Genomic DNA, 16,527 nt, shown 5'->3' on the forward strand with positions numbered 1-16,527 from the left:
GTCTCTGCTCCAGCTCCCACTGGCCTCTCAGCCAGCAAGAAAGGGGAATGACAGAAAGAGAGCACACCGACTCCTTAGCTAAGGGCCTAACGTGGAAGTTCACGCACGTCCACTGCCTGGTCACATGGCCACAGTGAACGAGGGAGGCTGAGAAGGAGAGTCTTTAGCTGAGCAGCCACGTGTTCACATAAAATGTGGGAATCCTGTCTGCAAAAGGAGGAGAAAATGAACATTACAGCAGCAGTCTCTGCCACACATATGTGTGAATGCATGGAAAATAGCTGGGACGAATACTCACCAAATCTAGTACTTACTTCTGGAACAGGAGCAAAAATGGGGGGAGGCAGAACAGTGACTAAAAATTTTAAAATTTTAGTCTATTTATGTATTAATTGAATTACAAAAAATTCACATTTTAAGATCCTTTATTTGTAGCTTGATAAATATGTTAAACTCATTAAATCTACTGACACTGTACAAAGCTTTTCAGGTTCCAAAAATTAGATTTTATCTAAATGGACAAGGTACTCTATATTGTTAAAACCATTACACTTAGAGCATCTTTCTCTAAGTCCCCCCACACACACTCAACCCCTCACCCAGACGAATAATGACAATGTTTACAGACAGCCACACCGAAACACACGCAGGGCAGTGACCTACCCATGGTCACAGCTTGCCAGTGACAGGCTGAGGCAAGAACTGGAGTGAGGGCCACCTTGCTTTTACTGCATCATAACTTTTGATGGCATTTGCTACTTGACGAGAAGGTTATAACTTCTCTAGCTCTGTACAGTTTAGACTTCAGACAATATAATATGATGCCCAAACACTTGACGGTTGTGACCTGTATCAGTACTTCAATCTGAACAAGGGGGACACAATCTCTTACAGGCTAATGATTACAAAAATAAAAATTAAAAAAGGACTTCCCAGAAATAAAATAGTCATGAGTTCAACTCCCTTCTGAGCCTAAGTACTCAAGTTTAGAATTTACTGAACTGTTTAAAAATCCCTTCTATGACTTCTAGATAATGATGGCAAAATGAGAAAAATAATAGTTATCTTCCTCTTCTAATATGTAATAAATCACTCTAAAAACAGAAAAAAGGAAAAAAAAGAAAAAGCCAGAATCTGAAGAAAAAAAAAGCAGGAGAAAACCCTGGTGGTAATCACGACTCCCACTCTGAATTCTCCTGACAAAGGGGAAGGATCCTTGGCCCAAGCTATTGAACACAATGTCAGGATGGAAAGGTAAAGCCCAAGTCGTCCAACCAGAGCTGCGTGCTGCCCAGCAGAGGCTCTCCCCGACCCCTACTCTCTGGGTCCTGGGGAAGAGCATGAAGATCTGGACGCAGCTGCCCACTTTCAGCAGGAGAAAGAGGTAAGAAATGGCAGGGGAAGAAGGCAAGAATAGCATGGAAAAATCAAAGACAGGACAAAGAGCAAGCCAGAGAAAACAAATCCAAGAAACAAACTGCATGCACTGTGACAGCTCTAGAAAAAATGTAAGGAATACAATGAATGTAAGAAAACAAGACTTCAGAGCTGAGATCTTAAGTGAGAAGGAAACAGGAAAAACAGGGCTCAGAAAAATTGATAATGAAAACACTACCATCAGCAAACTATAAATACATAAATAACAGAAACAGAACAGATGCAACTGAACACCAAACTTCTTAAACAGGAGTCATAGTGAATGCAAACCAAAAAAGAGAGAGGGAAACAACAGGACAGAAGATAATACAGGAGAACAGTGCTGCCTAATATGAAGCAATCAACACCCTTAGGAAAGCAAACCATGAATAAAATAAAAAATGTTCCAAGTTACCTCCCAGCATAGAAGCAGATAGAGTGCTCGAATAGTGGTCACGGGCTGGGAATGATGATAGATCTGGATGGTCGTGTGTGTGTGTGTGTGTGTGTGTGTGTGTTGTTTTATCTGTACTTTTGGTTCTGCTTGTGTTTTTTTTGTTCTTTAAGACAACACATTTCATTTTCCTAAAACCAAGTCATTGTAGGGGGGAAAACGATACCCTTTGCTTAAAGTAAAGCCAGTGTAAACTGAGTACACTACAACTTCCGGCAAACACATCTTATCATTTATTACCAAGCTATTTCACGCTTTCCTAACATAAATACCTCCCAATGTAACAGTACCTTAAAAGATTGTTTAAAAGCAATTAATAATATGATTTAAAAGATAACAAATCTGAGCTTTTTGGGGTGGCATATGATAAATTTAAACATTTAAAGAAGCTATCTAGCGAAAATAATGCTGTTTTCAGATACTGATGAACTAATTTATTGAACAAGTCTGACCGAATGTAAGACATGTTTTTAGCATCAATAAAAATAATTCTTGAGATTTCTGGTCGACAAACTGCTACATGAGCAGCAATGTGTTCCAACAGCATCTTTTGGGGAAAGAAACAAATGTGTTCCAAGGATTAACTTTTAGGCCCCCGATTTTATAACATAATTCACAGTACCAAAAAAAATTAACCCAAGTCTTTCTAAAACTTTTGAGTTTCAAAGAATTTCTTCTTCCTTAAAGTTTTAATTATGAGGTAGATTATCATTCAAAGTAACTATCAAATGCAGCCAACCTGTGGACAAACGTGATTATTAAGCACAGGTGAATAATCAGAAATGTCTGTTAAAAAGTCAATTAACAGTTTAGAAGTGCTGATCAGCAGTACTCCCGCTTGAGCTTCCAAATCCCTTCACCACTAGAAGTTCTGTGAAAAGTGCACAGACTTCTCAGTAGCTCTCGAAAGACACAGGACTGTGAAGCTGACAACCTGCACTCAAACTCCTGCAGGATCTCCCGCGTGCTGGCCTGGCCGTCCACCTGGGCCTGAAAAGCAATGAAGTTTCTCATCTCTACCAGAAGGGCGTCGTGCTCCGTGGTGGCGGACAGGGCGACAGAGGCCTGACCCTGCACACTTTCATTTTCCAATCGCTCCGGCAAAATCAGGTGGTTTCGAGCTCTCATTTTAGCCAACAGTGAGGATGAGGGGAGGGCCCCGGATGCTGACTCTGGATCTTCCACTACTCCACTAAAATGCTCCGCAACGTTCTCTTTTCCATCTTTTTTCATGGTGCCAACCTGCAGAAAGAAGACCACTGCACTGATATGCTTAAATTCTAATTTGCAGTCCCACTCGGTTCCTCAGAGGCTCTGAAGCCCAGAAAACAACACATGTGGCCAGGGCGGTGAAGTTGACGGGGAAAGAATGAGACGGGTCTAAGAGAGGGCAGGAGGACAATCACGCATCTAAATCCAGCCGCCACTAAAGAATATGTCCTTAAAAAACCCCAAAACTCCACTATTCACTTGGTCACCTTCTGAGTGACATGAATGAAGGAGAGCAGATGCGTGGGGAGCAGACTTCCAGAGACAGCATCTAGGAAATGGTCTCCAGGAGGCCCGAGCTCGGGGGCCTTTTCTTGCTCTTCCTCCTAAATCTACCGTGACCTAGGCAGGCACTGTGGGGTAAGAACGAAGTCACAGCTGCACTTCTTTTTCTTCTTCACCTTTCGAGCTTTTCACTCTTTCCCACGTCATACCTCATGTGTTTCCTTAAAACAACAAAGGTTCTCTATTCCTGAATGGGCTCAGGAATTATGTGTAATCTGAAATTGGAGTCGGCACGTGGGAGTTTTCACATTTTATCAGTAACATAATCCTAACCCAGAAAAGACCAAACAAGGGATACAGAAGGAGCCTGGCCTGGCAGTCACGGCCCATAACAGGACAGACTGAGATGGTACAATGCTCCAGGAGCCAGTGAACTGCAAACAGTCAAGACTACTTTCCAGACCTGTATTCCAGAGGGTAGTGGTCTTTGGAGCTGGCACTTCACTGCCGGAAAGGGCAGGCTGTGTGGGCAGCAACTCACGTGTCACCTATCCCTGTGCTAACTTTCTGAGGGTAAAACGGAGAGTCTGCTACCCTGTTCCCCGAAAATAAGACCTAAGCAGACAATCAGCTCTAATGCATCTCTTGGAGCAAAAATTAGTATAAGACCCGGTATTATATTATATTATATTAATTATATTAATCATATCATATCATATCATATCATATCATATCATATCATATCAGGCCCGGTCTTATGTATATAGAACCCGGTCTTATAGTAAAATAAGACCGGGTCTTATAGTAAAAAAGACCAGGTCTTATATTAATTTTTGCTCCAAAAGACGCATTAGAGCTGATTGTTCAGCTAGGTCTTATTTTCGGGGAAACACGGTACAGAACTTGCTTGGGTAAAAGACTTCCTTTCATGAAGTTAGCTGCCCTTTAGATTCAAAGGAAAGCGCATTGAAAACCAGAGCACACAACACAACAGGTGTCATCACACTGGCAACTTTCCTCACATCGGAATCGGGTTAAGTTTTTATGGTGATTCCATCCAATGAGCCTCACCCAGGAGAAGCAGACAGGCCATCATCATATTACCTGGCATTTCTCCTTTGGCGATGTCGAAGGCTGCTGTCCAGAGAAGCTGGAATTCCTTTTCTGACCAAATCTACTTCTAAATAAGAAAAAGAATCACAGTAGGTAAGTGTTTGTTTTGTGATTAAGAGATGAAAATGTCTTTTCAACAACTAAACTCTTCCTGGAAAATTTTTCTGCTGCATGGTTCTTCTTTCGTAGCCATGATACTTCTGTTCTATCCCTTTCGATTCCTCTATTTTATTCTCCGGGGAAGTAACTGCTGCATCTTGTGTACGAACCATTCCATATCCTTGTTCAAAATGACCTGGAAACTACCCTCAAATCCCAGGTGGGAAAACCCTCCTAAAAGAGTACACTGTTAGCATTCAATAATTATTGACTGTTACTAGACAACAGCATTCCTTCAGTAATTACTGATTATTGAAAACTGGCTAATCATCTTATTAAAGTTTAATCGTGATGCTGCATCTCTTACTATTTTTAACCAAAACAGATCACTTCTTCTTCCCCTGAAAAATCAGCTTTAGAAAGCAGGGGATGAAAGTTAAGAGGTAAGATTACAAATGTTTCCCAAGTCAGGCAAATGCGCTGACCCAATTCCTCCCTAGTACCTTCTACTGCTGCAGATAAACAGAAGGTAGCCACGCCCATCCGGACTTTATGCCAAGCCTGGAGCCCAGGCTTGTTCACAGGGGGGCGGGGCATCTCTTACTTCATTCCTGCAGGCGCACCAGAAAGCCCCCTGCGGCCGGTCCACGTGGGCACCCCAGACAGTGCTCCCAGGCACCGCTGACGAGACAGTCTGAGTGCTTTCAGGGCTTCCTGGGCCACGCGGCTGGCCTCCGCCTCCACAAGCACATAATCGGGACTCGCTCCATCCATGATGGCGTCGTGCTTCATGACACTGTGCACGCCAACTAGCAACAAGGCAACAATAAGCGTGTTATTTATTTCAGGTCAGACACAATCATATCTTTTCTTCTATATAGTACAGCATGTTGTGGGTGGACAAAATAATGACTATTTTTAGCTGCTACTTACCGACAGACCACCATGACCCAGGAACTTACATACGTTGTTGCTATTTACCTTCATCGCCACCCGATGAGGTACAGACTATTACTACCCGTTTTACAATAATTGAAGCATAATGCTTTGATCACAACTTCAACATAACCTTTTCCCTACTATCTGGATACTTCGAAAGCCTTCAATAAGGGAAAAATCTAAACTAGAATTATAGAATTTCTAAAAATGACCATGAAAACACTATATATCAGAAGAATTTAATGCAGTTATCAGTGGAAAATTCTTAGCCTTAAATACTTGTATCAATAAAAATGAAAGAATAAAAATAAATGAACTAAATTTCCAAGTCAAAAAGTTTTATAAAAATAAAGCCAAAAAAAATTCACCAAAATACAAAATAAAAGCACAAGGAAAAAAGTAATGAAAATAAAAGCAAAAATTAATGAGGTAGAGAATAATCACGGATCTAATTAGTAAATCAAAATCCTGGTTTATTAAAAACAAAAGTCACAAAACAAACCACTAGCTTAACTTGATCAAGAAAAAAGGGGGGAAAACATACAAAATTAGAAATGACAAGGGGGAAATTATCTTGAAACAGAAGCAAATTAAAAAAGAATTATTACAAGAAGTATTTCCTATGCTTCTATGCCAATAAATTTGAAAACTAGACAACACAGATAATTTCCAAAATAGGAAAACTGACCAGTAAGTATAGAAAAAAACAGAGAAAATTAACAATAAACTATTTTACAAGAAAGCATCAAGCCTGGATAGTTTCTTTCTGGAATGCCATACATAAATCTGCCTTGAACAGAGACCTATAAGCAGCAATCTTTTGGAAGTCGAGGCCATCACACTGTGAACACAATGACTACCAACGACTGAACAACATGACTCTCCCGGGGATGACTAACCGTACAGGACTGCCTGTCCTCCAGGGTCCCCTGCAATCGTTGAGTCTGCTTTCCTAATTTTTCTGCCTTGAAATTAGCTATCAGCTTTCCTGCTTCCAGAGTGCCCATCCCTGGCCATACCCCTGCCTCTGTCCCCATGTTACTTGTTCTCCTGTGGTTGGAAAACCAGATCAGTACAGTACGTATAGAAACTTTCTACTAACATTCAGGTAGGCCAAACCCATTTAAAGCATCGCACCCCCTCCTGCATATAGTGATAAGTACTACTGTTCTCCAAAGTTTCAAATTCTCCTAGGTCTTCAAAAAAGAGGGGTGAATATGATTTTCAAAAATGTGAATTATACATTTCAAATTGGAATTTTAGAAGATAAGAATCCTTCCAGTTGAGAGCCCAGCCTGCACTGTCAGTAAAGTCTGCTCCTAGCACAACTGTGGCAAAGTCAGCAAAAGGGTTACCTGATTTTTTTAAAAGCTTTTCCAAAACATAATCATCATTGTTCTGTTCCTTGTTCTCACTCTCGTTTTCATTTTCTTGCTGCTGGTACTGCCTTTTCTTCACCAGGTGTGGGATTCGAGTTCCTTCAAACTTGGCGTCTCGTCGACGCTTGGAGTTCTTAGGCTTTTGCTTTGGCCTCAGATGTTTCTCCTGGGTCTCGTCTTCTGCCACACTGTGTTTTGTTTTTGACTTATGCTTATAAAAGTTATTTTCAATTTGTTCATTTTCCCAAAGGGGTTCTGTTTGAACTTGGCAGCTTTCTCTTTGATCAGAAAAACCTTTCTTTTCATCGATGCTTTCCTCACCAAATGTCCTGTACATTTTGCTGATTCTTGGAGAATCTGAGCACTCCCCATTCCCACTCAGCACTGGTGAGTCCTCTTGTCTACACACAACATGCATCTCTTCGCCAAGTCTAACACTGCTAATTGGAGAACTGGGTGTTGGAGGGGCATCTCTCAAAAAGTCACCTTGATTAGAAGTTACTGCATTTACGTCAGCTCCAATAGCTGTAGATTTCTCTTCAGATGACGTGGCATCATTTGCATATGCATTAGAATCAGGGAACATTTTGCATACTGGAACATTATGGTCTGTTCCAAAGGCTGGTTGAAGTTTCCTTTTAAAATGGCGTTTGGGTGTCTGAACATCTGAACCAGTTCCTAGAAAGGGAAAAAACACACTAATGTTACACTGCATAATTCTTACATAATTTACTCCTTTAAGTTAAATTATTTTATGTAATACCTGCAAAAATAGCACTTGTTTCAGTGCTCTGGGATGCATCAGGACTGGTCAGAGTAAACAGCTCATAAAGATCATTGGACTTGAAAAATCGCCTTTGCTTTGGATCTTTTAGCACTCTATTTGTCAAAAACTGCTTGAAGATTTGTCTAAAAGATAAAAATTAAACTGGTATGAAATAATATTTAGCTCTACCTCAAAGTTCTAATTAGAAAACAATGTAAGAAAGAGATGATACCCAGAGCTCTACGGATGTCCAAAGAATCCCCAACACTTCTTAGAAAACTGCAATGCACGAAGTACATAAAACAACCCATGTTTTACAGAATTTAAGTTAGAAATAATACATTATGAAGTGTGATAAAACAACATGGTGAATGTTTAAATTAAAAAGAAATCATTACAGTAAAAGACACATTGCGATTAATTCCCCTCAAAATACTCCCCCTCGCTTCAAAGACACTTATCCCATCCTTCTTGCCGCTTTCTGAAGCAGTTCTGGAAGTTCTCTTTTGTGAGTCTTTAGTTGTGCTGTCGTGGCTGCCTCTATGTCCTGAATCATTTTGAGTTTGGGGAAGAGCCAGAAGTCGTATGGTACCAGACCTGGTGAATAAGATGGATCAGGACACACTGTAATATTTTTATTTCACAGAAATTGCTGTATACCATAAGCGATGTGTGACATGGAGCGTTATCATCATGATTTACGGCACACTTCAAAACACACCTTTTCTCAACTGTAGCTCACACCCAGCTGACTGCACCGAACAAGTTGAAACTTGTCATACACTGTTACTAAGGTTCAATGCGCCACTTTCTGTATTGAAGATCTCTGCCTTTCCTTTGAATGGCACTTGGCAGCAGCATTCACCGTATTTTGTGATCACAACGGCAAGGCTCCGTGTCACACATGACTTCTGGTATGGCAATTTCTGTCAAATAAAAACATTACGATGTGTCCTCATCCACCTTATTCACCAAATCTGGTACCATGCGACTTCTTGCTCTTCCCCAGTCAAAATGACCATGAAAGGTAAACGTTTTGAATTGATTCAGGACATCGAGGCAGCCATGAGAGCACAACTCAAGACACTCATGAAAGAGGACTTCCAGAACTGCTTCAGAAAGTGACAAGAACAATGGGATAAGTGTGTTCAAAGCAAGGGGGAGTATTTTGAGGGGCATTAATGGCAATGTTTTTTTTTACTGTAATATATATTTTTTTATTTAAACATTCACCATATTGTTTGATCATGCCTTGTATTATTATTTATACCCAGTGGGGTTTTGCAACTTCCAAGATTTATCACATTTCAAGAAATACTTTTTCACTTACATTCATGTGATTCAGCCTCTCTGAGCTGGAAGGAGTCAGCCTCCTGATGCCTAGACAAGCGTCATCTGCCCTGCCCTAGCAGGACCCTCTTGTGATGAGGAAATCTCACCTGGGCTTTGCAAAGTTCTCCCTTGGAGTCACCTCACCAGCTTCCACCGGCTGATCCACACTCTATGCTGAAGCACTACACCTTCATCACTTGCCTGGGTATCTCCATAAAGTAGTCCTGCCCCTTCCTAATCACTTATTTTTCAGACTAAGGCGCGTATCTCTAAGAGGAAGCTCTGCCTCTAAGGACCTGTCTCCAGCCCTCTCACAACAAGGCTCTTGAAGAACATGAACCATCCCACGCGTGGCCCAGTGCATGGCGGAAAACAGAGGCCTCCCTTTAGGAGCTGGGCTGCAGCTCAACAGTAAAGTCTTCAGCAGGGGAGGTGGCAAAGTTGGCAATATCTCCATTCTACTGTTGAAATTACCTTTGCTTAATTCCCCTAGTCATTATAGACAGAAAGATGGAGGAAAACAACTGTGTCCGGGTCAACCTTTCTCCATGATGCTCTGAGCCAAAGCCAACAAAACACCCAGAGTAATCACAATTGTGTGCTCTGTTTAAATACTAATATGTTAGCTTTTCAATTTTCTCACTTCTTAGAATTTTTCTGAAAGAAGATAGTAGATAGGAACATTTTTCTCTAATACTAGGAAGTCTACACATAAGCAGTTCTTGAAGTTTAATAAGATAGAAAAATGATCAGGGTCAAAAACATTTTTTAAAAACTTACAACGAACACAGTGGTATATATACCTTTACAGATAAATGTTATCAGATTTTAGGGGTAGATACCCAAGAGAGGGATTGCTGGGTCATATGGTAATTTTATTCTTAACTTTTGGAGGAACCTCCATACTGTTTTCATAGTGGTTATACCAGTTTACATTCCCACCAGGAGTGTATGAGGTTCCTTTTCCTCCACAACCTCTCCAACACGTGTTATTACTTGTCTTGTTGATAACAGCCATTCTAACAGGTGTGAGGTGATATCTCATTGTGGTTTTGATTTCCATTTCCTTAATAGCTACTGAAGTTGAGCATTTTTTCATGTATCTGTTGGCTGTTTGTATGTCTTCTTGGGAGAAGTGTCTGTTCAGGTCCTCTGCCCATTTTTTTAATTGTATTGTTTGTTTTTTTGTTTTTGACTTGTATGAGTTGTTTATATATTTTGGATATTAGCCCTTTGTGGAGGCTAATTGTGAGAAAAAGGAACCCTTGTACACTGCTGGGGGGAATGTAAATTGGTGCAGCCACTATGGAAAACAGTATGGAGGTTCCTCAAAAAATTAAGAACAGAATTACCATACGACCCAGCAATCCCTCTTCTGGGTATCTGACCCAAAAATCTTAAAATATTTATCTGTAAAGATATATGTGCTACTATGTTCACTGCAGCATTATTCACAGTGGCCAAGACATGGAAACAACCAGTGTCCTGTAATAGACGGTTAGATAAAGAAGATGTGGTACATATATACAATGGAATATTACTTGGCCATAAGATGAAATACTGCCATTTGCAACAACATGGATGGATCTTGACATTATCATGCTAAGCAAAATAAGTCAGACAGAAAAAGCAGAGAACCATACGATTTCACTCATATGTGGGATATAAAACTGAAGGCAACAAACGAACAAGACAAATAAACAAAAACTCATAGACACAGACAATAGTTTAGTGGTTACCAGAGGGTAAAGGGGGAGGGGAGTTGGTAAAAGACGTAAAGGGGGTCAAATATATGGTGACGGAAGAACTGACTCTGGGTGGTGAACACAGAATGCAATGTACAGATGATGTATTATAGAAATGTACACTTAAAACCTATATAATTTTACCCACGAATGTCACCCCAGTAAATTTATTTAAAAATAAATAAATAGTTTCTGAGCCGATCAAAATGGCAGCGTGAGGTGAGCCTCTGTAAAGCTCCCCTGGAATTTACAACTAATCGAACAACAATAACTCCACAAACAGGCAAGACGAAGAGGCCCACTACTGAATTCACCTAAAGGTGGGCGAATCGCACGAGCGGGGAAGGACGGAAGGGAGAAGTGCAGAGACGGAGCCACGCAGGTGCAGGACGCAGACCTAGCTCAGTGCTCTGAACTCGCTGCATCCCAGAACTACTGCAGCTGCAGGAGAGGGAAGAACTCAGACTGCTGGGGCTCCGCTTATGGCCCACAGGGCTGAGGGGGCAGCATATAACACGGCTGAACCCAACGCTCAGGGCAGAGACCTCGGAGAAAAGACTGAGGGAAGAAGGTTGAAAACGGTGGTTTAAGCCCTCACTGCCGAGCAGAGAACGGAGCCTTAGGCACTGAGACTAGCCGCCCCCTCCCTACCCTCCCAGAGCCCGCCCCGCCCCCACATTCCTGGTGCTAGAAGCGGAACAGTAGTGGTGTCAGATCAAAAGAACAGAATATTTGCTGTTCTGAGAACTGTGGACCGCAGACACAGATTCGCAGCCCAACTGGTTCCAGCAAAGGGGAGGGAGCTGGGGAAGCAGGACCAGCTGTGGTGGTGGTCGCAGCCATTGCTCTGGGCCACCTCTCACAACTCACCCCGCCCCTGGCCCCACCTATCTGGGCAGATCCCTGCAGGAGTAAACAGAACTGCTGAAATATAGGGGCTCTGAATCTGGTGCAGGAAGAGCTTTGGAACTTCAAAAGCTCTCCGCATACCCACACGGACACTGCGCCCCGTGACCCAGGCAAACTATTAATAGAGGAGAAGCCCATCACCCAGGGAATCCCCCCATTGTGTGAGAAGCTGGAATACTGCACAGAAAACATAGCACTACTGTGTGAGAGAGAAAAAAAGGCTGCAGTCGGAGAGAAAATAAAACATTCTACCAACAAGTACTGGAAAACAAAAGAAAGACCTCTTCCTATCAACCTCTTGCAGATGCCACTCCTGTAGATGTCTAGGAAGAGAAATAATAAATCATTAATTGCCATGAATAACTAAGGCAACAAGACAGCTCAGAAAGAAACTGAAAAGTCTCCAGAAAAGGCACTTAAAGATATGGAAATATGTGACTTAAATGACAGAGAATTCAAGATTGCAGTTCTGAAAAACCTCAACGAGATGCAAGAAAACACAAAAAAGCAGTTTAATGAACTCAGAAACACAATCAAAGAACAACATGAGCATTTTACGAAAGAGATTGAAATTTTAAAAAAGAACCAAAGAGAATTTCTGGAGATTAAGAACTCAATAGAAGAAATCAAGAATGAAATAACCAGCTTAGGTAGTAGCATTAACCAGATGGAGGAAAGAATCAGTGACATCGAAGATAGAAACCTGGAAATTACACAGATGGAAGAAGAAAGAGACTTGAGACTTAAAAGAAATGAAAGAACTCTACAAGAATTTTCTGACTCCATCAGAAAGAGCAATATAAGAATAATGGGCATACCAGAAGGAGAAGAAAGAAAGAAGGAAACAGAGAATATATTCAAACAAATTGTCGATGAGAACTTCCCAAACTTGTGGACAGAACTAGATCCTCGAATCCAACAAGCAAATAGAACACCTAATTACCTCAATCCCAACAGGCCTTCTCCAAGGTACATTGTATTCAAGCTGTCTAAAATAAACAACAAAGAAAGAATCTTCAAGGCAGTCAGGAAAAAGAAGACGGTAACCTACAAAGGAAATCCCATTAGATTATCATCAGATTTTTCAGCAGAAACTCTACAAACCAGGAGGGAGTGGAACCAAATATTCAAACTATTGAAAGAGAGAAATTATGAGCCAACAATAATATATCCAGCAAAGATATCCTTTAGATATGAAGGAGGAGTAAAGACCTTTCCAGACATACAGAAGCTGAGGGAATTTTCTAATACACGACCTGCACTACAAGAAATACTAAAGGAGGCTATTCGACCACCATCAACAAGGACAATCTGTGGCAACCGAAACATAAAAAGGGGAAGAGTAAAGGCCTGATTCAGAATATGGGAATGGAGAAAGTAAGTGTGCTGAAGAAAATGGAATACTCTAACTATCAAACTTTCTTTTAAAAAACTTAAGGGTAACCACTCAAAAAAAAATCCAGAACTGAAATAGATACTGTAATAAAAGAAGAAACAGAGGGAAACATCATAGAATACCACCACACGAAATAATAGACAACAACAAAAAGGCAAAGAAACAATGGAGACACAGCCTGACCAGAAAACTAAAGATAGAATAACAGGAAATCCTCACATATCAATAATCACTGTAAATGTAAATGGACTGAACTCACCAATAAAAAGACACAGAGTAGGAGATTGGATCAAAAAACTGAAGCCAATCATATGCTGTCTCCAAGAGACACATCTCAGCTACAAGGACAAGCATAGACTCAAAGTGAAAGGGTGGAAATTGACACTCCAAGCAAATGGTATCCAGAGAATATCAGGTGTAGCCATAATGATATCAGATGAAACAGACTTCAGGGTAAAAAAGATAACAAGAGACAAAGATGGACATTTCATAATGGTAAAGGGGACAACACAACAAGAAGACATAAGAGTCATCAATATTTACGCCCCCAATCAGGGAGCACCAAAATATACCAAGCAACTACTAACAGAACAAAAGGGAGAAATTGACCAAAACACAATTATACTAGGGGACTTAAATACATCATTGACAGCAATGGAAAGATCATCCAAATAGAAAATAAATAACGAAATAGCAGCCCTAAATGACACATTAGATGAAATGGACATAATTGACTTATAGAGCACTTCACCCTAAAACATCAGACTATACATTCTTTTCTAGTGTACATGGAACATTCTCAAGGATAGACCATATATTGGGACATAAAATCTGCCTCAGCAAATTTAAGAAGATTGAAATCACACCAAGCATATTCTCTGATCACAAGGCTTTGAAATTGGATATCAGCAGGAAAAAACACAAATACATGGAAATTAAACAACATACTTTTAAACAACGACTGGGTCAAAGAAGAAATTAGAGGAGAGATCAAAAGATACATAGAAACAAATGACAATGGAAATACATCCTACCAAAATTTTTGGGATGCAGCAAAAGCAGTTTTAAAAGGGAAATTTATATCATTACAGGCCTATCTCAAGAAACAAGAAAAATCCCAAATAAATAACCTCATGTTACACCTTAAAGAACTAGAAAAAGAAGAACAAGTGAAACCCAAGGTCAGCAGAAGAAAGGAAATAACAAAAATCAGAGCAGAACTAAATGAAATAGAGAACAAAAAGACAATAGAAAAATTAATGTGACAAAGTGCTGGTTCTTTGAAAAGATTAACAAAATTGACAAACCCTTGGCTAGACTCACTAAGATAAAAAGAGAGAAGACACTAATTAACAAAATCAGAAATGAAAAAGGGTAAGTTATCATGGACACCACAGAAATACAAAGGATCATCTTTTTTTTTTAATTTTATTTTATTAAATTTATTGGGGTGACAAAGAGCATTTTATGAACTTGACTCCAAAGGCAATGGAAGTAAAAGCTAAAATAAACGAATGGGACTATATCAAACTTAAAAGTTTCTGCACAGCAAAAGAAACCATTGACAAAATAAAGAGGCAACCAACTGAATGGGAGAAGATTTTTGCAAACAGTGCCTCCGATAAGGGGCTAATATCCAAATATACAAGGAATTCATGAAACTCAACAACAGAAAAACAAACAACCCAATTGAAAAATGGGCAGAGGACCTGAAGAGACATTTCTCCACAGAGGACATACAAATGGCAAATAGACATATGAAAAAATGCTCAACATCACTAATCATCAGAGAAATGCAAATAAAAACCACAATGAGATATCACCTCACCTCAGTCAGAATGGCTATCGTCAAGTAGACAAATAGTAACAAGTGTTGGAGAGGCTGTGGAGAAAAAGGAACCCTCATGCACTGTTGGTGGGAATGCAGACTGGTGCAGCCGTTATGGAAGGCAGTGTGGAGTTTCCTCAAAAAATTACGAATACAACTGCCATATGACCCAGCAATCCCTCTTCTGGGTATCTACCCAAAAAATCTGAAAACATTTATACATAAAGACACGTGTGCTCCAATGTTCATTGCAGCTTTGTTTACGGTGGCCAAGACATGGAAACAACCAAAATGTCCTTCGATAGATGAATGGATAAAGAAGCTGTGGTATATATACACAATGGAATACTATTCGGCTGTAAGAAAAGATGATATAGGAACATTTGTGACAACATGGATGTACCTTGAGAGTGTAATGCTGAGCGAAATAAGTCAGACAAAAAAGCAGAGAACCATGTGATTTCACTGATATGTGGCATATAAACCAAAAACAACAAAAGAACAAGACAAACAAGTGAGAAACAAAAACTCATAGACACAGACAATAGTTTAGTGGTTACCAGAGGGTAAGGGGGGTGGGGGGTGGGAGATGAGGGTAAGGGGGATCAAATATATGGTGATGGAAGAACTGACTCTGGGTGGTGAACACACAATGGGATTTATAGATGATGTAATACAGAATTATACACCCGAAATCTATGTAATTTTACTAACAATTGTCACCCCAATAAGTTTAAAATAAATAAATAAATAAATAAACAAACAAACAAACAAACAAACAAACAAAAAACTTACAATAAGCCTTCTAGGCTTATTTTAATATGAAAAAATACAAAAACAAATCAAAAATTTCAAAAAGCACATTATCCCTCAAGCTATGGAAACAACTGCTCCAAGACAGAAAGACTTTTTAAAATTCCTGGCAGAGTCTTTCTATATCCTGCATACACTGCAGCCAGGAGAGCAGTCGTCATTCAAGGAGCGGGCAGACATGTGTACTGACCGGTGGTAAATCTTTTCTTCAATGGTGCCCGCAGTCAGAAGCCTGTACACCGTCACCTGCTTCTTCTGGCCTATCCTCCACGCTCGCTCCCGGGCCTAAGACAGAGAGACACATCTCAACAAGGGCCCTTCCTAATGACAAGCACTGAATAAAACAAACATAGGGAGCTGGTTGCTTCCTTCCACTCCCAAGTCAGAAGTTTGGCTAATGAGGCTATCCCCACCTAAGGCCTATTAAGGAAGATACACAGGCAGGTGACAAAGAGGGACCAATATCTCTACCTAAAAACCATGTGTGTTTGTTAAGGTCACATTCTTTTCAGCCCACATCTAGCAATGGATGCTATGGACAGACTGCTGGGCTCTTCCTGTCTGTGATGCTGGAGGGTGTCTTCCTCATGCTGAAGATGAGGTGACAGCCAAGATGGGAAGTGCGTGGTGAAGCTAGCACGAGCACTAAGGCCACTCCCAAGTGCCAGCCCGTAAACTACAGCTGACCCTGAGCAACGCGCCAAGCCCTGCATACTCACACTCTATGCACAAGTACAACCTCTGATTCCCCCAAAACTGTACTAACAGGCCACCATTGATGGGAAGCTTAACATAAATAGTGGATACACACATACTTTGTATGTTATATGTATTATATACTGTA

General features: G+C 40.5%; 1 protein-coding gene across 2 annotated transcripts in view; it reads right to left on the bottom strand.

Annotated features, from left to right (window-relative positions):
* Positions 1-407: 407 nt before the first annotated feature.
* The window catches only part of ERCC6 (ERCC excision repair 6, chromatin remodeling factor), an 84,533-nt gene continuing 68,413 nt past the window's right edge, over positions 408-16,527 (bottom strand). For both annotated transcript variants that reach the window (XM_074337261.2, XM_019730116.3), the window contains 6 exons: positions 15,874-15,968; positions 7,658-7,803; positions 6,871-7,572; positions 5,181-5,385; positions 4,469-4,544; positions 408-3,112 (listed from right to left, as the gene is read on the bottom strand). In XM_074337261.2, the coding sequence (XP_074193362.1) occupies positions 2,693-3,112; positions 4,469-4,544; positions 5,181-5,385; positions 6,871-7,572; positions 7,658-7,803; positions 15,874-15,968 (1,644 nt within the window). In that variant the 3' untranslated portion in view covers positions 408-2,692. The remainder of the gene's footprint in view (positions 3,113-4,468; positions 4,545-5,180; positions 5,386-6,870; positions 7,573-7,657; positions 7,804-15,873; positions 15,969-16,527) is intronic.

Source organism: Rhinolophus sinicus, chromosome 15 (assembly GCF_057876585.1).
Source record: "Rhinolophus sinicus isolate RSI-liver-muscle chromosome 15, RSI-T2T, whole genome shotgun sequence".
NCBI lineage: Eukaryota > Metazoa > Chordata > Mammalia > Chiroptera > Rhinolophidae > Rhinolophus > Rhinolophus sinicus.